The sequence below is a fragment of the Pteropus vampyrus genome, unplaced genomic scaffold (genome assembly GCF_000151845.1).
Source record: "Pteropus vampyrus isolate Shadow unplaced genomic scaffold, Pvam_2.0 Scaffold1, whole genome shotgun sequence".
In the NCBI taxonomy this organism is placed as follows: domain Eukaryota; kingdom Metazoa; phylum Chordata; class Mammalia; order Chiroptera; family Pteropodidae; genus Pteropus; species Pteropus vampyrus.
Window position 1 is genome coordinate 37,832,349 of NW_011888782.1, and position 23,550 is coordinate 37,855,898.

Sequence of the window (23,550 nt, forward strand, 5' to 3'; positions counted from 1 at the left end):
TGTTTTAAATTGTTTTCTCTAAGTGTTGCTACCCTTGCCTTTTGTTCATTTCCATTCACATGAAATATCTTTTTACTTTCAATCTGTGTGTCTTTTGATCTGAAGTGGGTCCTTTGTAGGAAACACATGTACAGGTCTTGTTATTTTATTGATTCAGCCACCCTGTGTCTTTTGGAATATTTAGTCCATTTACATTTAAAATAATTATTGATAGTTATGTTATTGCTATTTTATTTTCTGATCATTTTTGTAGTTCTTTGTGCTTATTCTCTTGCTCTCGTATGTTGAATTTCTTAGTGTCACGTTTGTAATCCTTTCTCTTTAATTCTTGTATATCTCTTGCAGATTTTTGGTTTGTGGTTACCATGTGCTTCATATGTACTAAGCTATGTTTATAGCAGTTTAAGTTGGTTTCTTAAGTTTGAACACATTCTGAAGACACTACTATTTTTACTCACCTCCCTGTTTTATTATTTTTTACTTTTCCGTGTGTTTGTGTGTATCAGTTTATTAATATAATTACACATAATCTTCCGACTTTGACCTTTTAACTTTTGTGCTATCTTTATAGTTAGTTGATCCACTACATTTTCTAAGTTTGCCTTTGTCAGTGTGAATTTTTTTCTTTCCTATATTATTTATATATATTTTTCCTTTCCACTGAATGATGTCTCCTTAACATTTCTTGTAATATGATTTTAATGATGATGAACATCTTTAGCCTTTTCTTGCCTAAGAAACTCTTTCTCACTCCTTCAATTCTTAATGATAGCCTTGCTGGGTAGAGCAATGTTGTTTGTAGGTTTTGATGTTCATCACTTTGATTATTTCATGCCATTCCCTCTGGCCTACAAAGTTCCTCTTGAGAAATCAGCTGGCAGTCTTATGGGAGCTCTTTGTAACTAACAGCTTTTCTCTTTCTATTTTTAAAATTCTCTTTTTGTCTTTAACTTATGGCATTTTAATTATGACGTTTCTTGTTGTGGGCCCCTTTGAGTTCATCTTGTTTGAGACTCTTTTTCCTGGATTTGTGTGTCTATTTCCCCTGCTAATATAGGGAAGTTTTTGTCATTATTTCCTCAAATAGTTTATAAATCTCTTTCTCTTTTCTTATGGAATCCCTGTAATGCAAATGTTGTTATGGTTGATGTTGTCCTAGAAGTCCCTTAAACTATCCTCATTTTTTAAAACTTTTTTCTGTTTGCCATTCCAACTGAGTGTTTTCTACTACCTTGTCTTCCAGTTGGCTTATTCAGTCTTCTGCCGCATTTAATCATGCTGATTCCCTCTAATGTATTCTTCATTTAAATTATTGTATTCCTAATTTCTGACTCATTCTTCATGCCTTTTATCTTTGTTTCATATCTCTTTTTTGAAGTTCTAAGTTCATCTCTTCTTCACCCAAGTTCATTTCTTTCATTTGGAATATATTTGTCTCCTTATTTTGCCTGACTCCCTGTGTTTGTTTCTATGTATAAGGTAGATTTGCTATGTCTCCCTGTCTTTACAAAGTGGCCTTATGTAGTAGATGTTCTATGGGACCCAGTGGTGCAGTGTCCCTGGCCACCTGAGCTAGGTGTTCCAGGTATGTCCCTTGTGTGGGTAGTGTGTGCTTTTCTGTTGTAGTTGGTCCTTAATTGATCTTGGCATGTCAGCGGGTGGGTTTGACCCTCAGGCTATGAGGGCTGGCTGTAACTACAGTGGACGCTGCTGTGCAGGGGCTGATCCCATGGAGCAGGAGTCACTTTAGTGGGCCTCTAGTGCCAGCCAAGTCCGCCGTTTAAGTGTGTCATTTGTGAAGCTGGCCATGAGGTATGTTGGCTCTAGGGCCTCTTGGGAGGGGCTCCAATGCAGGTCAAGGTCAGGCACTCTGCTTTTGCCCGGCTTTGGGCTATGTGGTAAGAGCTACAAATGATCTGTGATTGGTCACCACTTGTGTTAGGCTTGGAAGTATTTGGGAGAGGCTTGAGACTCTTTGATGGGCACCACAATGAGTTTAGGCCAGCTGTCACTTATGCCACGTTTGTGACTTCTTAGTTGAAGCTACGTTCCAAACCAGGACTTATACCAAGCTTGGGGGGCTAACTGATGGAGTTACAATGGAAGTTGGGACTGGTTGCTGCTTGTGCCAGGCTTGTATAGGGCACAGCAAGGCCAGCCACTGCTTATTTGGGGTTAGTGGACCTCAGCACAAGCTGAGGAAGGCTGATTGTGTAAAGGAGGTATTGTAGGAGGTTTGGCGCTGGGCATGCAAGTTGGATGGGACAAGGCCTCAGGGAAAAAACAGTGTGGAGTGAACAGTGATATCAAGGTTAAGAGAGCTTAGACTTGGCATCCATCTGTGCAGGGCTGGCTGGGTGGAGGGAGCATTCAATAAAGGAACAATAGCACCTGACAACACTTTTGTCCCTGGAGAAAGCTGTCCTGATCCCTGCCCATCTAGCCCTCTCCCTGACGCCAGTTAATTTAGTTCCTTCTATCTGTTCTTAGTGCTTTTTGAGATGCTGCCTCTGCACTAGAGCCCAGAGCAAGTCATTCTGTGCTTAGGCACTTTAAGATGTGTAGCACCTAGTTCTCCAGCAGTCTTCCCTCTCACTTGGGTATAATCCCCCTGGTTTTCACAGCCAGATGTTATTGGAACTTCTCTTCCTGGCACTGGACATCTGGTCTGCGACTGGGACCCCTTGCTTCTCAGAGGGGTCCTCCACAGCTGAGCTATCCTTCCTGATTCTTAGTCACCACACTGTGAGTGTGGGATCTGCCCATTCTGCCCTTCCTACCAGCCTCGACATGGCTGCTTTTTATATCTTGAGTTATAGGACTTCTGTTTAGCTAGTTATTTAATTTTGTTGTAAAGGTGATGTGTTCATGGGAAGAGGCCAGCACAGTGTTTACCTACTCTGCCTTTTTGACCAGAAGTCTGTCCAACTTTTTTTATACTTAGCAAACCTTTTTCTTCCCATCTTTCCTTATTTTTTTATAACCTCTAAAATAACTATGAAATATTCAGTTTAGCATTACATACTGTAAATCACAAGCAGTGGTACTTTGCTTTTTAGAATAAATTAATTCCATTGTGTTTATTCATTCATTCATTTCTCAAACATTTATTACTATATCAGTGGTACATGGGCTATGATATTTTCAATTTGTATGTTTCAATACTAAGTGTGGATATTAAATTTTACTGTAATTAGTTTTTGAGGAATTTGTTTTTAAAAACTATTGCTTTTCAAGTTTTCTTCATGAGGAGACAGTTGGTAATTATTGTTCTCTCTGTGGTAATTTTGTTGTATATTTTTTCCCACTGAAGCATGAATTCCAACTTTACAACTTGATATAAAAGCCCAGTTTACCCAATACCTGACTAGTAGCAAACTTAGCATGAAGCAAGACAGAACATGACAGTGAGGATTAATATTTTTAGTGTAGCTAGTGACTTTTTAACTGAAATAGTTTATTGGAATAATATTATACAACTATATATTTTGTAGTTTATTTATGACTGCAGCGTATCTAGAATCTAGTGTTTAGCCTTAAAATAGATGATTAAAAACAGCATATCTGACAAGCCTATAAATTACCCCTAAGGAAATTTTAAAAGTATATGTGTTATAAAAGATAATCCTTCCTCCAATCTGTTATCTCAGTGATGTTTTAGAATGCACAAGAACTGAAAGTAAATTTTATTAATATTTAAATCCTTGGAAAATTTCTAAATTTATGCAGAAATCACCATATTTGGTTCCTTTTGTTACTCTTCCAAATCAAAAATTAACATTTCTTGCATAGAATTTATCTTCTCGTTTCTTCCTAAAATGTTTCAGCAAAATTAATGAGGCTGACATTGACTCTTCAAATATTGAAAGCTCAAAATCTAAGACTCATTTTAATCTTGAAATAAATGAAAGCAGGTAACCTTGCTTAGGTCAAAAAGTCTCCAGCAAAGCCAGGGATAATCATTATACTCAAATGGGGGTAGGGGGTGGGAAATACTGATTTTATCTCTTACCTTACATTATCTAGTCAAAAATTAGTATAAATCAGCATGCATTTTCTTTTTAAATAGTCAAACTTAAGTCGTTTTAAGTTTGTCATTAAAACTTTTAACTTCTTTAATATTTATAGTTTTAGCCTATGTTAGCAATTCAAATTTCATGGATTTATCAGTGAAGTTCATAGGTTTGATTTTGAATTTATGAAAAATCTGTGTCTGGGTTTAGTTTTTGCAGTTAAAAGTAAATATTTATGAAATGCAGGCTGTTTTCCAGGCATGTTCTTGGTACTGTGTTTGTGTTAGGAGAAAAAATTCAAACAGGATGGGTAAGATAAGGTTACTGCCCTCAAAAAAACTTACAGCACCTTTGGAAATCCTGGCAGACATAAAAGGAATATGAGAGAGGAGCCTGAGATGAAAGCAGTGGCTAAATAAATTTTCAGGGAACCAAAGATTGTAGAGGCAATATTCATCTACTCAAAAAAGGAATCAGTTCTATGGCTTTAAACCCATGTAGTAATAATTTTAAACCATTTTAGTTTATAGTCCTATCAATTTAATATAGTAGCACTTACGGAATCTTTTTCCGCCTTTAGTCCTAGTTAATTAATATTACAAGTAGAAGAACTTTTGTCTGCGATTTATATTTATTTTTCACTATTTCAAATGTCCCCTCTCTGCCAAGATGGTAAAAAAAAAAAAAAAATCACATTTTACTGTATGTTCAAACTTTAATAGAAGTTTTGAAAAACTGAATTTACTATTCAATGAGCCAATTAACAACAATGATTTTTAACAGAATGCCCGATGTGCTATTTTAAAAAGCACCTTCTATGTATAGATTTCACATACATGAATTCGTTTTATGCTCATAAATCTCAAATGTAAGGTCCATTTTACAGATTATGTTTGCCTACTAAGATTCATTTGAAATACAGGCAAAATTAAAAAAAAAAAACTTTTCAACAGTTTATATTTATTGTAAAGGACAGAAAATAAAAATTAGAAGCAATTTCATCAATTTTAAAATTAAATAAGAACTGGAAAATATAAAATTAGTATTATCTAGGAATAAATGAGAAGAGCATATTCGAGTAAGTGATAAATAGAAAATATACAGGCGGACTAAAAATGGTCATGAAATCAGTCATGAAATTTTTAAAAACTGATCTTTATAGAGAACTTCTAGAATTTTTTTCTTCATTCAACTGGCAGAGACAATCTTTCTAATTTGAAAATTACCTTTATTTTTAAGATCCTTTTTTTGATCCAGCAAGTGGCCAAGTTCCTTTGCCTCCTGCAAGGAGATTACCAGGTGAAAACGTCAAATCCAACAGAACATCACAAGACTATGATCAGCTGCCTTCATCTTCAGGTGAGTTGGCTAATAGCAATACATTTGTCTAGTGCTTTTTGGAGTACCTTTTTATTCATTATATAATTTAATGAGCAGTGCCAGACTAAGGAAGTATTATTATCACCTTTGCAAGTTGCTTATAAAGCTTATATTATGAGAGAAATGCCTACAAAATTACCTCATGAAAAAGAAAAAAAATCAAGCCTTAATATTTTCTTTGATCAGTCAGTAAAGTATGTTCTCTAATTCAAAATTTATTCATCCTCTGAATTGTTTTGCCTGACCAGATGTGAAAAGGGCGAAATCCCTATGTACGTTGTAATGCCGTATTCTTTTATTTTTCCATTAAAGAAAGAAATCTCTTTAGAATTAATTAATATTAGCACCAAACTCTTAATTTTCATAGCTTATTTAGGGATGCCATACTCCACTGCCACTCATTAAGTAGAAAGATAGATAGACAAGTTGTACTTATAACCATAAATAATGAAATGCTGCTTTGTTTCTTCAGCAGGCCTTCTCCAACCACCATATCTAAAATAGCTCCCCTTCTTGTGCTTTAATTTTCTTTACAGCACGTATCACTGCCTGAAATTTCATTTATTTGCTTGATTGTTGTCTGTCTCCTCTGCTAGAGTTTTAATGCTTTGAAGAGTATTCTTTGGTTCACTACTGTGTCAGCACATGTTTCTTGGATGAGTGGATGTATAGAAAAGTCACTGATGTCTGTTAGGCTGAACACATTTTTTGAGCAATAGGAACAATATTTTCTCATAATTATATACATAAGTTGTTTTTCCTATGTAGATTTTTTCCTATTTCAAGACTTTAAGCTGTTTTGAGAATTATCAAGACAGTAGTTCTTATATACTTGATGACATGCATTGGAGATGCTGAAATTCCTCTAATAGTTTTCTAACACTTTCTCAGGAAAGCATAGAAAATTTTAGCAGACTTTTCAAATTTTGATTCGTGCTCTTGCCAATTCACTTCTAGTCATTCTAAGATTTCAAATATCCACGGGTAGCCATTGAAACACTGACGTTTATGTCAAAAATGAAAAAATATAAAGGTCAAAAGGAGAAACAATATCTGACAGCTTTTATGTAAATGAAGGAAGCAAATCCACTAAGGAAATAATGTTACAACTTTGAGGAGAGTGCCATGACTGATTTAAAATATTTGCTATCACCAACTCTGGATTAAATGAAACATTTAATGTTAAGCTATGGGAAGGACTGTGACCAAAATACTCGATTTCCACAGCGGCTTTACAGTTTACTCCATGATAAGTAGGTGTTGTAGGACCCAGAAGAGCATCGTTCACATACATGATTTGAAGTGGTAGAAATTCTGATTAGCGTTACACTAGAAATTGTAGGGGCAAACCTTGTTGAAATATCCTCAAATAGGATATTTACCAGAAGCCAGAACTGGCTCTTACCTGAATGATAAAATAGTTCTGATTATTACTCCGAGAGATTCAGCTAGCTATATCATCATATGTTTCAATATACTTCCAGAACTCTTTACAAACGTAGTCAAGTCACAGAAAATAAGATAACTTTTTCCAACAAAATATTTGCCCACATGCAGCGCCCAGGGCTGCTGCTACCAAGCTATCCACTCATTTATTTCACACCAGCAGAAGGACTGGGCTTGCCTTCTGGATTAAGTCTTTCCATCAAAACCTTGAGACTGGATACTATGTCTCTTGAGGATTCTAATAGTCCTAATTTTGCAGTAATCTGTTTTTATTAAGGCCTTTTTCAGATGACCATTGAGGATTCTGATATAATTGCTGCACCTTATAAATTCCGTTTTTCCTTATGATCTAAATGACTGATAGTGACTTGTTTACGTATAAGTTTTCTATGAAAAGACTATTTCTAAAGGATTTAAAAATATTTTCCTTATTCTCTAAAAAGGATGTGTGTGTGTGTGTGTGTGTGTGTGTGTGTCTACAAAGAGCTTTCTAAAAGTTTAATTTTTAGATGTAACAATTGATATATGATATGAATATGTCATAATGATAATGAGAAATAAGTGGATTTAATCAACCTGTGTTAAGTTCACATATACCTGTATATGGGGCAGACATTTTTTGCTAATCTTATTTCTTCACATGAGTATATAATTCACATGGTGTTTGTGTTTATTACTAGCTATGTTTGAGTTTTTACATATTTTACAGTTTGCTTCTCTTGTTGCAAATATAATACACTACAGTTTGATACCATTCTTTAAAAACCCAGGGAATCCAACTTACAGTAGAATAACAGTCATTATGGTTACTTGTGTGTGCTCATGCTGATGAAGTGCAGTATCAACTCCAGAGATTATTCATACTCTTAGTGTTTAGAAGGCAGTTCAAAGTAACACTTGAAAATAATACAATTTCAGCATATAACTAGTATTAAATGTGTTTGTAACTGATAAAAAGATCTTACTGCCAAATATACGAACAAAATAAAAGAAATCTCATGATAAAAGTAATTAATTCCGGTACTACTTCTCCTTTACTAGCATGGAGAAAAAGTAATTGAATTTTATATTAAGACCAACTATTCTAGTTATCTAAAGACCTCAATTGAAAATCATGGCTTTACTTCATACAAGGGTTGGAACTGTGTAGTCATTAGTGATAAGATGTTTTTGTGTTTCAACAAAGGAACTTTTTCAATGTTATAGTTTTCACAGTTCGACTACCTGAAATGTTTTTCCTTACCACAGAACCTGATCTTTTTTCTTATAAATCTAATACTAATGCTTTTTAATAACCATTAAAAAAATTATATGTTATAACCTTAGTCTTAACTATCATAATTATCTTCCAGAGTATGTGAAGATTTTATTTGTAATTTAGTAAAAATTATGTATATAAGAGTCTCTATGTCCATTCCAAGTTGTCACTGAATTACTAAATAAATTTAGAGATTATGTCTCAGATTATATTAAGTAATTATTTTTAAAATTTGTTAAGCTCATACTATGGGCCAAATGTTAAGTATTTTAAACATATAGGTTATATATAGATAATTTAATATATATACAATTTATGTAGCATATATATCATACATTTCATTATATAAACATATTGGGAAGTTTATATAAATACAATTATATAAGATATAAAATATAAATAAATGTAAATTTAGTATGTATTATAGCTATAGACATAATTTTATTCCTCACAACTAATTTGAAAGAATTACTATTTCAATTTATGAAAGAAAGTAAGACACTACAACGTGTAGTAATTACCCAAGGTCTTCACAGCTAGTAAATATCAATGTGGTAGGATTTAAATTAGTTCATCACTAAGCTATGCATATTTTTATTTTCATTAGCAAACTATGTCATTACCTCACCAATACCTAAGCCAAAATTATTTTTTAAAAATTGCACATTCAGATGAACTCAGAACATCAACAAAGAGACAGAAACCATATAAAAGAACATGTCAGAAATGAAGAATACAAAAACTGAAATGAGTACACTGAAGGGAATTAACGGCAGGTCAATTGAAGCAGAGGAATGACTCAGCCATCTGGAAGACAAGGTAGCAGAAAACAGCCAATCAGAACAGCAAAAAGGAAAAAAAAAATGAGAATAGTTTAAGGGACCTCTGGGACAGCAGTTATACCAGCATTCACATCCTGTGGGTACCAGGAGAAGAAAACAAGGGATTGAAAATCTATTTGAAGAGAAAAACCAACAAAGAATCTCAAACAAGATAAAGGCAAAGAGGCCCATAACAAGCTGTTTCATAATTAAAATGCCAAAGATTAACCTTTTTTCCATTTGCCTTGAGAATACTCGCAAGCAGCGCTTGTGGCTACAGTGTTTACCCTGAGATAACTCGCAGATTACAGTCTTAACCTTATACCCAAAGTTTGCCATGAAATATCTTGCTTTTATTATTTTCACACGGCTCCAGTATATTGGTAGTCTTTGGAAACAAATGACAGCATTTTTGTTTTTAGTAGTTCGATCACTAAAAATATCAAATCCTAGGAAATGTAGCGTCCCTACATGTGATGTTAAATAAAAGCTGGCGGCGAGCTGCATTTTTTTACCTAAACAGGAGAAAAAAGGTTAAAGACAAAGACTCTTAAAAGGAGAGAAAGAAGAGCAATTAGTTATGTACAAGGAACTCCCATAAAACTATCAGCTGTTCTTTCAACAGAAAGTTTTTAGGCAAGAATTAAATTACACAAAATATTCAAATTATGAAAGGACTACAACAAAAACTACTCTACCAAGCAAGGCTGTCATTTAGAATCAAAGAAGAAAAAGTTTCCCAGGCAAGAAAAAGCTAAAGGTTCATTAAAACTAAAACAATATTACAAGAAGTGTTAAAGGGTGTTCTTTAAGTAAAAAAGGTCAGAAATATGAATGAGATACTATAAGATAGAAAAAATTATAACTGACAAATTCTCACCTAGTAAAAGCAGTGGATTAACCATCTATAAAGGTAGTACAAAGGTTAAGTGACAAAAAGCAGGAAGATCGTGTAGAATTACAACAGTAAATTAAGGATATTATACACAAACACACGAAGTAAAAACTGACAAAACAAACATGGAAGGTGTAAAATGATAGTATTTTTAGAATGTGTTGAAGCTTAAGCAACCATCAATTTAAAACAAATTGCTATAACTATAGCTTGGTAAATATGCACATGGTAACCACAAACCAAAAATCTGTAAGAGATACACAGGAAATAAAGAGAAAGGATTACAAACATGGCACTTAGACACTCATCAATATATTAGAGAGAAAGGGAATAAGAAACAGAGAAGACTACACAAATAATCAGAAACAATAACTACATAACTATCAATTATTATTCAAATCAAAAGACTGAATCAGTAAAATAACAAGACCTGTACGTGTGCTGCCTACAAGGGACCCACTTCAGATCAAAAGACACACACAAAGTAAAGGGATGGGAAAAAGAGATTTCATGCAAGTGGAAATGAACAAAAAACTGGGGTAGCAATACTTAGAGAAAACAGACTTTAAAACAATGGCTATAACAAGAGACAAAGTAGGGCATTTCATAATGATAAAGGGATCAATCCAACAAGAGGATATAACCCAACTCAGGAGTACCTAAGTATATAAAGCAAATATTGACAGGCATAAGAGAGGGATCGACAGTAATAAAATAATAGTAGGAGACTTTAACACCCCATTGACATCAATGGATAGATTACCCAGACAGAAAATCAACAAAGAAACAGTGGCCTTGAATGACATATTAGAACAGAAGACTTACTTGATATTTTTCGGACATTTCACCCCAAAGCAGCAGAATATACATTCTTTTTAAGTACACATAGAACCTTTTCCAGGATAGACCACATGTTAGGCCACAAAACAAGTCCCAGTAAATTTAAGAAGACTAAAATTCTATCAGGCATCTTCTCTAATCAAAATGGTATAAAATTACAAGCATAAAACTGAAAAACACGCAGATACATAGAGGATAAATAACATGCTACTAAACAATGAATGGGTTAACAACGAGATCAAGGAAGAAATCCAAAGATACCTGGAGACAAATGAAAATGAAAACACAATGACCCCAAATCTCTAGAACACACCCAAAGCAGTTCTATTAAGAGAGAAATTTATAGCAATATAGGCCTATCTCAAAAAAAAAAAAAGACAAATCTCAAACAATCTAACTTTACACCTAAAGGAACTAGAAAAATAAAGCCCAAAGTGAGTTGCAGGGAAGAAATAATAGAGATCAGAGTGGAAATAAATGAAAAAGTCACAAAAAAAAAAAAAGTCAGAAAGCCCAGTTAACACAAGAGCTGGTTCTTTGAAAAGATTAACTGATAAACCTTAGTTATCTAGACTCATCAAGAGGGCCCAATAAATAAATCATAAATGAAAGGAGAAGTGACAGCTGACACCACAGATATATAAAGGATTCTAAGAAAATACTACAAAACATTATATGCCAACAAATTGGACAATCTGGAATAAATGGATAAATTCACAGAAACATACAATCTTCTAAGGCTAAATCAGGAAAACACAGAAAATCTGAACAGACCAGTAACTACTAATGGAATCGAATCAGTAATCAAAAAACTCAACAAACAAAAGCCCTGGATCAAATGGCTTCACAGGTGAATTTTACCATTCAACAAAGAATATCTGTCCTTCTCAAACTAGTCAAAAAAATCTGAAGAAGAGGGAAGGCTCCCAAACTCATTTTATGAGGCCAGCATTACGCTGATACCAAAACCAAAGACACTTAAAAAAAAAAAAATTACAGGCCAGTGTCTCTGATGAACATTGATGCAGAAATCCTCAACAAAATATTAGCAAACTAATATTCAGCCAACATTAAAAAGTTTATGCACCATGATGGAGTGAGATTTATATCAGATATGCAAGACTGGTATAATATTTGCCAATTAATTAATGTGATACACCACATAAACAAAATGAAGCATAAAAACCATATGCTATCAGTAGATACTGAAAAAGCATTTGACACAATCCAACATTCTTTCATGATAAAAGCTCTCAGGAAAATGGAGATAAAGGGAACATACCTTAACATAATAAAGTCTGTATATACAAACCCAGAGCTAATATTATACCCATGAAAAGCTGAAAACTTTTTTTCTAAGATCAGGCACATGACTAAGATACTCCCTCCACTTTATTCTAACGTAGTATTGGAAGTCCTAGCCATAACAATCAGACAAGAAAAATAAAAGATTTCCAAATAGAGTAGTGGTAAAACTCATTATTTGCAGATGAAATGATACTCTATATAGAGAACCCTAGACTCCATCAAAAAAGGATATGAGAATAAATGAATATAGTAATTCATATAGCATTCAAGGTCAATATTTAGATATCCATTGCTTTTTTATACACCAATAATGCACTATCAGAAAGAAAAGTTAAGAAAACAATCCCATTTATAATTGCATCAAAAAGATAAAATACCTAGTAATAAATTTAACTCAGGAGGTAAAAAACCTGCACTCAGAAAACTATAAGACACTGAAGAAAGAAATTGAAGTTACAAATAAATGAAAGCATGTATTGTGCTCATGGATAGAAAGAATTAACATCATTAAAATGTTCACACCACCCAAAGCAATCTACTGATTCAATGTAATCACTATCAAAATACCAGTGGCATTTTTCACAACTAGAACAAATAGTCCTAAAATTTACATGGAACCACAAGTCCCTACATACCCTAAACAATCTTGAGAAAGAACAGTTAGAGGTATTATGCTACCCAATGTCAAACTATTCAACAAAACTATATAATCAAAACACTGTGGTACTGGCATAAAAACAGACTCATAGATCAATGGAACAGAATAATAAATATTCCAGAAATAAACCCACACCTATATGGTCAATTAATCTAGGACGAAAAAAGGCTAGAATATACGACAGGGTAAAGACAGTCTCTTCAATAAATGATATTGGGAAAACTGGACAGATACATGCAGAAGAATGAAACTGGATCGGTTTTTTATACCATGTACAAAAATACACTCAAAACAGATTAAAGACTTAAATATAAGACCTGAAACCTTAAAACTCTCAGAAGAAAACATAGGCAGGAAACTCTGACATAGCTCTTAGTAATAGTTTTTATGGATATGTCTCCTCAGGCGAAGGAAAAAAAAATCAATGGGAGTACATCAAACTAAAAAGTTTCTGCACAGTGAAGGAAACCATCAACAAAATGTAAAGACAACCTACTGAGTGAGAGAAGATATTTGCCAATGATACATCTAATAAGGGGCTAATATTCTAAGTATATACAGAATTCATACAAGTTAACACAAAAAGAACAAATTAGCAGAGGATCTGAATAGACATTTCTCCCAAGAGGACATACAGATGGCCAACAGACATATGAAAAGATGCTCAATGTCACTAATCTTTGAGAAGTGCCAATTAAAACCATAGTGAGCTATCACCTCACACCTGTCAGAATGGCTATAATAAAGCAACAAACAAGCATTGGTGAGGATATGGAGAAAAGGGAACCCTCGTGCACTGTTTGTGTTATTGTAAATTGGTGCAGCCACTATGGAAAACAGTATATGGAGGTTTCTCAAAAATTTAAAAATAGAATTACCATATGACCCAGTAATCCCACTTCTTGGTATTTATCTGAAGAAATCAAAAACACTAATTTGAAAAGATAATATGAACCCTCATGTCGACTGCAGCATTATTTACAACAGCCAAGATACATAAGCAACATGTTTACACTGATAGACAAATGGATAAGAGGCAGTACATACAATGGAATATTACTGAAATAAAAAGAATGAAATACCGCCATTTGTGACAATGGATGGACCTAGAATATTGTGCTAAGTGAAATAAGTCAGACAGTGAAAGACAAATATATGATTTCACTTATGTGTGGAATCTAAAAATCAAATGAACAAACAAACTCATAGATAAAAGGACAAATTGATAGTTTTCAGATGGGAGGGAGTTGGGGGCTGGGTGAAAAAAAGTGAAGGGATTCAGAAAATACAAATTGCCAATTATAAAGACAATCATGGGGATGTGAAGTACAGCATTGGGTGTATAATCAATAATATCGTAATAAATATATAAGTTGCCAGATAGGTACTAGACTTATCAGGGTTATCACTTCATAAGTTATATAAGTGCCTAATCACTATGTCGTACACCTGAAACTAATATAGTATGTCAACTATATCTGAAAAATAAAATGACTTCCATTGCATATGCATATAACAATGATTGCTAAACTGAATTTGGATATACCCAATGATAAAATCAAATAGAGATATTAGCAAATGAATAGTAATGACAAAGGGATGGTAGAGGTTATTAGAATTGTGAAATTGTGCTAGAGATTTCAAAACCTGGATTCTGATCATTTTTCACCTGACCTTAAGAAGCCACTATGTGCTTTTTATAATTTTTGTATCATCAAAATCAATCTGTCTCTCTGTCTTAGATCCTTGAGCAGCTCAAACCTGTAAAACTAGCAGAGGGAATCTGAGGCTATTTTTTTTTTTCTAATTATAAAAGAAGTACATACATACATACATACTGGAGAATAAAATAGAATGGGAAAAAAAAAAAAGAATTCACCTATAACCTTATCGTCAATACAGAACATTATTGCCATTTTAGAGTACTTCTTTCTAATGTGTTTTCTTCAGCATGTCAATTCTATCGCAATTCCATTTAACATAGTATCATAAGTACCTTACCACATCATTAAATTTTTTAAGTAAATGTCATTTTAAATTATGGTATGATCGATCATTATTTTTATGTATTGTCAAACACTAATATTTTAAAAGCCTATTTACAAGAAAACTAACACATTAAGTGTCTTTGCTTTTGTCTAGAAATATAGAAACTTGGTTTTGTAGTTATTGTTAAGTCAGTATAACAAATAAAAAGTAGGAAGATGTATTCATCAAAATGCTAACATTTGCTTATTAGACGTCTTTCAAAATATGGACTAAAAAAAACCTGCCAAAGTTTATTTTTTTAATAATTTTTTATGGTGACATTGGTTAACAAAATCCAATGTTTCAGCTGTACATTTTAACAGTAAAGCATATATATATTTACACTGTGTGTTCACCTCCCATAGTTAGATTTCTTTCTGTCACCACATATTTGACCCCTTTTACTCCATCTACCTCCCCGCTTCCCCCTACCCTCTAGTAACCACTAAAAAATCCACCAAAGTTTAGATAATGAAGTAATAAGGACCTCTTGTAGTAAAATAGCTGGTAGACACTGAAGTAGATGTCTGGTAGACACTGAAGTAGATGTGTCACCCACTCCTACAGAGGTAGACATACAGCAGTGTGTCTCACCCTTTTTTTTCCTTCGTGGTGCACCTGAGGGCCTTTTTAGGCCTTGTTTTCCCCTATTCAATCCCACCTCTGTAACAGTGAAAGTTTAATACCACAGATACTCTACATATCTCTATGTATTGTGACTCTTAGGAAAACCACAAACGCTTTTAACATTTAAGATGTTCTCGGCCCCTTAAGGACCAATTTTTACCCTGTTAGGAATGATAATGCCCTCATTTAGAATGTATTCCAGGTATTATTCCAACTGTCTTTTTATCAGGCTTATTCCTGTGCCATTCAGGACTTTTTCTTTATGTCTCTGCTCTTTAATTGGCTCAGAAAATGAAAATTGAATCAAGATTTACCCTTAAACCAGTGCTTCTCAAGTCTTTCTCCACACCAGCATCAACCCTGAGCACAGCGACTTAAGCTTTAACTAAAAGTGGATAATCACACATAGGAAATTGCTTCAATGTCTGTTTAATCTCAAAAATTTATGCACGTTTTTCATTTTATTCCTTAGCTTATCTGTATTCATTTTAATATTTAAAAATATTAACATTCTTCACATCCTCGAGTAAAATTGGTGCTCCAGGAAAATGCTATTTATATCCATGTACACTTGCACTTATTTTGATATCACTGCCATAGGAGTTTAAAAATACTAGAACAAACATGTGCCCTTCCAGTGTTTTTAAGGATGACATTTATTCAGGTACAGAAATGCTCATAGAGTAGATAAAATTCTAGTCGTGCCAGTGTACTCCAAAACTACAATATAATAACTTTGGGGGAACTATGAGATAGTTTCATGTTCTGTTGTATTGCTCTATTACCCACACGTCCTAAAGTGAGTAAAGATCTGGTGTCTCCTACTTTTAGACACTGAAAAAGAACAACTGGGGACAGTGAAGGCTGTCTTACAAGCTTTGAGAAAAGATGTGTAGAAAGAGGGATTGATTTTAAGCGATTCGCTCTAATGATCAGCATGAAAGTGTTTGCTTTTTTTTTTTTTAACAGCTTCACTATTCACATTTTAACATCTTGCTTGTGATATCTTGCTTAAATGCTTTCTACAGAATTGGCACGCACAGTAAATTCCATTTTTTTCCCTCTTCCACGCTTCTCTGACATTCTCTCAAAATAATTGTTGTTTTGAGTATAGCAGTTAATATGTGAATTTACTGTCTTTTTAATGGTCTTCTCAGCACATATACTGAACAATACATAAATTTGCATATTACCTGAGATGGGAATACCACCTCTAAAAATAAAGATACAAAAGTAGATTTGGAGAGTGAAAACTCTAGATGTTGCCTAGCTCAAGGTCAGTCAAAATCTTAGTAGCCAAACTGAAATGCATCTGACCAAAATAGTTGAACAAAATGTTAAGATATCCAAGTTGAATATTCAGTGATAATTAAAAATTTATATACAATAGGTGGCGAAAAGTTGCAACATCGATTCCATTTTGCTTTCATTTGTAGGCTCTAATATATGATACAGTTCAACTTCTGAGCACTCCTAAGATTCTCAAGAGATGTTAGCACTGTTTAGGAAAAACAGATTTTGAGTTAGGCCAATGAGGATTAGGGTTAAATGAGCTGGGATCTTTGAGTTTTGAATTTAAAGGGGAAATCTATTGAAAAAATAAATCTAGGCACCAAGAAGGTTTTCGTTTTGTTTTGTTTTTATGAAAATGTCTTCAAAATCTTTCATGATTCTTTCCAGAGGTTTGAATCATTTTCTTTACTTGGTATTTCAAATATTTTTTTGTGTACAAAAAAATATGTGTTCTAAAATGAGAGTGACACCTTTACCACTCGAGTTTTGATTTAATCGTACTGTGTGTGTATGTGTGTATGTTTTTCCTTGCTCACAGGTTTCCTAAATTATGTTTACTAATTTCTTTCCAGGCAAAGAATAGCTTTCTCACAAATAGAATTAGTCATCTAATCTCCATTGTATTTTGCGGGTATGAATTATAGCAGCCTCAGAGAGTGGATAGGTTTCTTGGAGTTTTTAATAGGTGCCATCTTTTTTAAGATCATCTACCAAGATCAAAGATACATGTTTATTAAATCTAAAAGTTCTAAATCTTAAGTCTTCATCGCCAATTATACTATTTGATGTTTCTCTGGCTGCTGTAGTAACCTTCCACTTCAGTAGTAAACATATATGTTGCTGTTATTTTCACAGATGCTTGATATTCATGTGCCCTTCTCAGTATTTTGGACAGAAAACAAAATGACAATATTAGAAAAACTTAGAAAATTACCAGCAAAATACAAGGAATTTAGACTTAAGTCTAGGTACTTTTCTCACTTAAATCAGAAGAGACGAGATTTCAGTGTATTAAAATTCTATGGTAATTAAGGGAAAGCTTGCTAGAACTTCTAATAGTTTTTTGGAAATGATTAGAAGCAAAGTATAATTTATGGTCCATCTTTGCATGACATAATGGAAATACTTAATAGAAAAATAACAGGGAAAATGCAATTTAGCAGACCATAATAATTTGAAATGTTTAGTTACAAATACAAGAGATATAGACTTAGCAAGAATCAGAAATTAATGGGTTCTTGTATATGAGCATAATTTAATAAGCTTTATCTACCACTATAATATTTTTTCAAACTGGACATTATCCTATAAGAAAGAAAAAATTAAAAATAAGACTACTATCCAATTGGGTATGGAACCAAATATTTTCATCCTGGACAATTTTACGTATATTGATATTGCTAAAATTGTGAAAAAGATGTTTTTTTTTGTTTTGTTTTGTTTTACAAATTACCTTCTTGTAGAAAAGTATCATTTAGAAAAATATGAAATGTATCAGATAATCAGATTTTTTTTATAATTTAGATTTGATTATTGAAAATATCTATTTACAATATCTCTTGAAACCATTGGGAAATTTGGCAAGGCAGCAGAGACCAGCGGGGACAGGATGGGGACAGGAGTCAAGAGGCATTTGGGTTCTAGCCTCACCTTCTGCATTTACCTGTGTCCTTGGCTTTATCATTTGGCATTTGTGTGTGGTCTAATGAGAAAGAAATGTTGATGTCTACACTACAGCCTTAAATCCATATATATTTCATGGGATAAATTTGACAAATTTTTATTTTAACCTTTTTTTTTTTTTTTTTAAAGATCGAGGCTTCTGAATTACAGTACCAAATATAGATACATGGACATCCATGATAAAAGTGCCCTCTCCAGTTACTAGCCCATACCCTGATGATCTGTATGGGGTGGTAGCCTATAATTTTCTCATAACAAAATTACTTTCTACTCATGGACACCAATGTCATTTGTTTTAACTTTGAGAAACTATTATCATCAGGGGGCTGATACGGAACCCATTTGGTCCCTGCTAATGTTTCTTCTGGCTTTACTTTTTCTCAAGTATAACTTCCTGTATGGAATCTGGATAAAGTATTTGAGCAAAGCACTTCTGTTCAACCTGTTGACTAACAGTAGACTTGAAGCATCTATTAATTTCTTTTTCTTTTCCCTCCTGGGATCAGTAAGACATCCCTTTACACATTATTAACTTGAAAAACCAGGCAGGCTGAGATACTGCGAAGCTTGTTCCTCAAAGCAGTTGGGCTGTGATGTGACTGGGATGGAGGACCTGGTCGAGGGTATTCTGCCAGGAATATCTACGAGCTTGTAAATAGTTTCCTCTCATAGTAACTTCCCAAGAAAGTTCCTCCACCATAGTAGATAAGCATGAGCTGTATTGCCAAAGTGAAAACCTTTCTTCCTCAATTTTTATTTTTTAATTCTGTAGCTCTAATTTTTTTCATATGGCTTGAAGAGTAATGTGTGGAATAAATTTGTTAATTTCTCAAATTTCCAATACTTTGTATCAGTTTTCTGATCTTCAAAATGGGGACAATATAACGTACCATACAGAAGTACATAAAAATGGGAAAAAATGTTTATTTGTAGAGATAATGAAAAATAGGTTTTCATATAAAATAATGAGATCATACTAATGCTATTTGTTTGTTTTTATCTTATTTTTTAAATGATATTTCTCTTTAAAATCTTCACAGATGGTTCACAAGCACCAGCCAGACCTCCTAAACCACGACCCCGTAGGACTGCACCAGAAATTCACCACAGAAAACCCCATGGGCCGGAGGCAGCATTGGAAAATGTCGATGCAAAAATTGCAAAACTAATGGGAGAGGGTTATGCCTTTGAAGAGGTGAAGAGAGCCTTAGAAATAGCCCAGAATAATGTTGAAGTGGCCCGTAGTATCCTCCGAGAATTTGCCTTACCCCCTCCAGTCTCCCCTCGTCTGAATCTATAGCAGCCAGGAGTGTAAACACCCAAATGTAAAGCAGTCGACGAATATTCCAGGAGTATGGAAAGGAGAGGAATGCGGTGGAATTCAAGAGAGAAGGTGTCCTTCTCACTTGGCATCTTGAGAAGAGAGGCTTGGAAATGCTGCTTCTCAGAAGACAGCTGCTTGCTCAGGATGTCAACGGCTGCAGCTTCCTTATTTTTGCTAGCCATACTTTTAAATCAGGGTTGAACTGACAAAAATAATTTAAAGACGTTTACTTCCCTTGAACTTTGAATCTGTGAAATGCTTTTCCTTGTTTACAAGTTGGCGAAGTTGCAGTTTTAGTTTTGTTTTGGGTTTTTTGTTCTGTTTTTGATACCTGTACTGTGTTCTTGATGGACCTTTTGTAGAGCAGTGAGGTCTGCTGTAACATTTCCCACCAACTCCCTTGCTGTCGTCCACATCAGCAGTTAAATCACGTATTCATTTTGATCTCTCCCATCACACCACCCCCACCACTGCCCAGGTCCAATTCCATTTCTCCCATTTACAAGATGCTTTAAAGGTTCTGATTTTCAGTATATCAAACTAATGCAAAAAAAAAAAAAAAAAAAAAAGTGTGGCCTTCACTACTGAGTCTTTTTTTGGAAACCATCACTGTTGAGAGATGCGGAGAATCTGAATGTATAAAGCATTTTTTTTTTTTTTGTCAGTGAGCTGCCTTTTATAAGGGGTTTTCATATAGTATAGAGAAGCTTCCCTTTTTAGTGTAAGTTTGGGGATCTTTAGTCTTGCATATTCTCATCTTTGTCATCCCAGGGGTGTCACGACTCTGTAAAAGCCTAAAATATTAGAAAACAACTACTGCAGATGTGGGAGAAATATACTTGCACGTGACAATGCCGTTTTGAAGTTATATTATAAGGTCCCTTGATATGTATGCCTGCATTACTTTGAGGCATGCTGAATAAGAGGCCTATCTCCCTGAAATATATTAATCATTTCCAGATAAAATTATGGTCATACCTCTCCCAAAGTAGAATAGAGTTCATTTCCTATTTGAGTGATTATTCTCTGGTATCTAACAGGTTTAGGAACCAGTTCATATTGCAGTGGAAACATTAAATCTTTGATGCACTGTTAAGTGCTAATGCTACTGTGGCAATGTTTGTTTTTGCAAAATTATTAATTTCCTCTCTGCAATCAAATTACAGTTCATATTTAATTTTTAGATTCTCTGATTACTTCACATAGTTCCATCTAGTTAGGTGAAATAAATTTATATAGTTTTGCCACTTTTGCAAAATGGAGGTTGGTTCTTCAGAAACTGTGTTAATACTTTTAATAAATCTACAAATATTTATTGAGCATCTGTGATGTGCTCAGCGCTGTTTCTAAAGCACAAACTGTCACGAGCTGATTTCACTATAATGTTTTGTTATTCTTTATCTGTGCTTTTGATGGTAAAAGTCTCTGATGGACAAAGCCTGGAAGGTTTTCACCAAAGCTTCAGAATTTTCAGGCAATTTTTTTTTCTTTTCTTTCCTAATGAGAAGTTAGTAGAGAAATGAGACAAAACCAAGTCTGTGTAAAATGTTTGAACCCACAGAAGCTGTTCTAAATGTGAACTAATTGCAGGGTTGTACATGTTTCTGCCACTCCTTTCTTAACTTCACATACAGTGTGATGTAAAAAGAAACATCTGATCGTGAGCCTTTCTTCAGAACTGGACAAGACATGACCAAACATCTAGCTGATCCCTTGGAAAGTAATGCTATTCAAGACTTGTGTAGTTGCTAAGTTGACCTGAGAAGGGAACGAATGCGTTCCTTTGCAAAGTGACATGTGCCCTTACGTGACAGTTTCGCTATAGTGATATGAGGTACTTGAGTCACAGGTCTTGGATAGTTTCTTCAGGTGATTGAGCTGGTCAATGTCCCTGGAAGGGAAATTTTAATTTGCCTTATATGAGTACAGTTTTTCACACTTTTAAAAATCATGTCAGCTAACTCTCCATTGCTCTATGAACATGTTATGTCATCATGGTATTTCACTTGTGTTACCAGTTTCTGATGTCATGTTGGAAAAGCACTGTATATTTTGGCTTTTTTATGACTTGCTGATCACAGGTACAGTCTAAAAAACAAGTTGCCACTCCATGGTGATAACAGTGTTATGACAGTCTTAATAGATTAGAGAATGATGTAAAATACAAGTGTTAGAAAACACAGTACATTCACAGTTTTCAAAAAATGTGTGAAAATTTCCAGTGAGATTTAGAGACTGATGACAACATAGTAAATTTAGACCTGAAAAATTTTTTTTAAATCTATTTTGCAAAGAAAACTTACTAGCCTCCACAAAAATCTCTTTGTATCTTTTACTCAATTGCAGCCATTATTTTTATCGTTAAAAAGAATGAATCAAAAACTTGTACAGAATGGAATGGAAAGGGAATTTCTATCAAACACTTAAGAAAAACCCATTGCTACTTATTACCTATGGCTTATTAAAGAAAAATTTTTTGAGAAAATAACTAAAATATTTTTAATTATAAAAGTGACTGTCCATTAATGGTGGAAATGATCCAGACTTGGTTTCACTGTGATCCAAAAAGTTAGACATTCCTCCCATCTCTCAAGACTTGGCAATATGATGATTTTTTAAGCCAGTACGCTATATAACCCCTAATAATTAAAAAAAAAAAAAAATCACGGTCAACATTAATCTGCTCTCTCCCATCCCCGACAAGTCCTGGGGGTGGAAGTACTTATCTTCAATGATAGTCAAGTAAATTAATCTCCATAAACATTTCCCCCCCTTGATGTCTATGATATCCTAGCCAAATCTTCTGGAATTGAATTGGACTAGTGCTTATGGTTAATTTGAACTTCCTTCCACAAAGATGACCTTTAGCCTTTCCCTATCCATTTCCCATTGTCCACATTGCAAATAGCCTTAATAATAGAGCCCTAATTACAACTTCAGAGGGCCCATTTGTTAACATTTCAGACAAGAATACTTGCAAAGATTTCTCATAATGTGAATTTTTTCTTTTTCAGTTCCAGAAGCATTTCTTACAGTTCAGACATTATTTTTCCTCTCACATTTTCGACTTGAAGCTTAAATTTGCACTGAATTATCTAACCTGGTTACAATTTTAATTATTTCTCTTAAGCTGACAGATTTGGAAGCAAATTACAGTATGTTTTCCACAATACAGGTACTGCCTGTTAACCTGGATTTTAGCGCTTCTAGCAAAAGTTTCCAGAAAAAGACAGCAGTAGAGTGAAGGGTTTTCTTCCCCATTACTATTTTTATTTTTTAAATGCCTTTTTAAAACTTGTCTAATGTGGCAAAATAGTTATGTGGTCAATTAATTTATATTTTATTCATCCTTTTTCAATTATGGTTATTATGTAAACTCAAGTACTTTATCTGTTCTTTTAAGGTATTTTATAAAATGAATGTTAACTAAATGCAGAGTTGGTATTTTATTTTAAATGAACACAAACATTTCTTTCAGAGTATTTCCATTGCAATTTTGCTTCTTTGTGTTAAGCAAAAGACATTTAACGGCTAACTAGACAGAGTAATACAAAGTACCCATCTCAAAAGATTTAGTTATTAAATACCAAAACCATACCATTTTAAGATTTTTGCATAGGTAAGCTACTCCTGTGTCTTAGAACTGAAAGTCAAAGTTATATCAAGATTCTAAATAAGAAATACCATATCTGGGAAAGACTGAAAGATGACATACAATATAATTGGTAATTCCTAATCAACAGTAACATCTGTTCTCTAAATTTTTGAGTTTCCTAATCATTTGCTACTGGCCAGTATATAGTGGGGAGAGAACAATGAAGATAAAAACAATGTGAATAACTACTTTTATATCAAGAACCATAGCAGAATGTTGTGAAAGTAATCGGTGCATGCAAAATCCCATGCATAGTAATAATTATACCCTCAAAGCACATGCAATGAGAGATACACATTAGGAATTCCAATACAGTGCTGT

General features: G+C 33.8%; 1 protein-coding gene across 8 annotated transcripts in view; it reads left to right on the forward strand.

Annotated features, from left to right (window-relative positions):
* CBLB (Cbl proto-oncogene B) overlaps positions 1-23,005 on the forward strand; it is a 203,145-nt gene extending 180,140 nt beyond the window's left edge. For all 8 annotated transcript variants that reach the window (XM_023527293.1, XM_011386115.2, XM_023527297.1 and 5 more), the window contains 2 exons: positions 5,253-5,372; positions 19,291-23,005. In XM_023527293.1, coding sequence (XP_023383061.1) covers positions 5,253-5,372; positions 19,291-19,550 — 380 coding nt within the window. In that variant the 3' untranslated portion in view covers positions 19,551-23,005. The remainder of the gene's footprint in view (positions 1-5,252; positions 5,373-19,290) is intronic.
* The last annotated feature ends 545 nt before the right edge of the window (positions 23,006-23,550 follow it).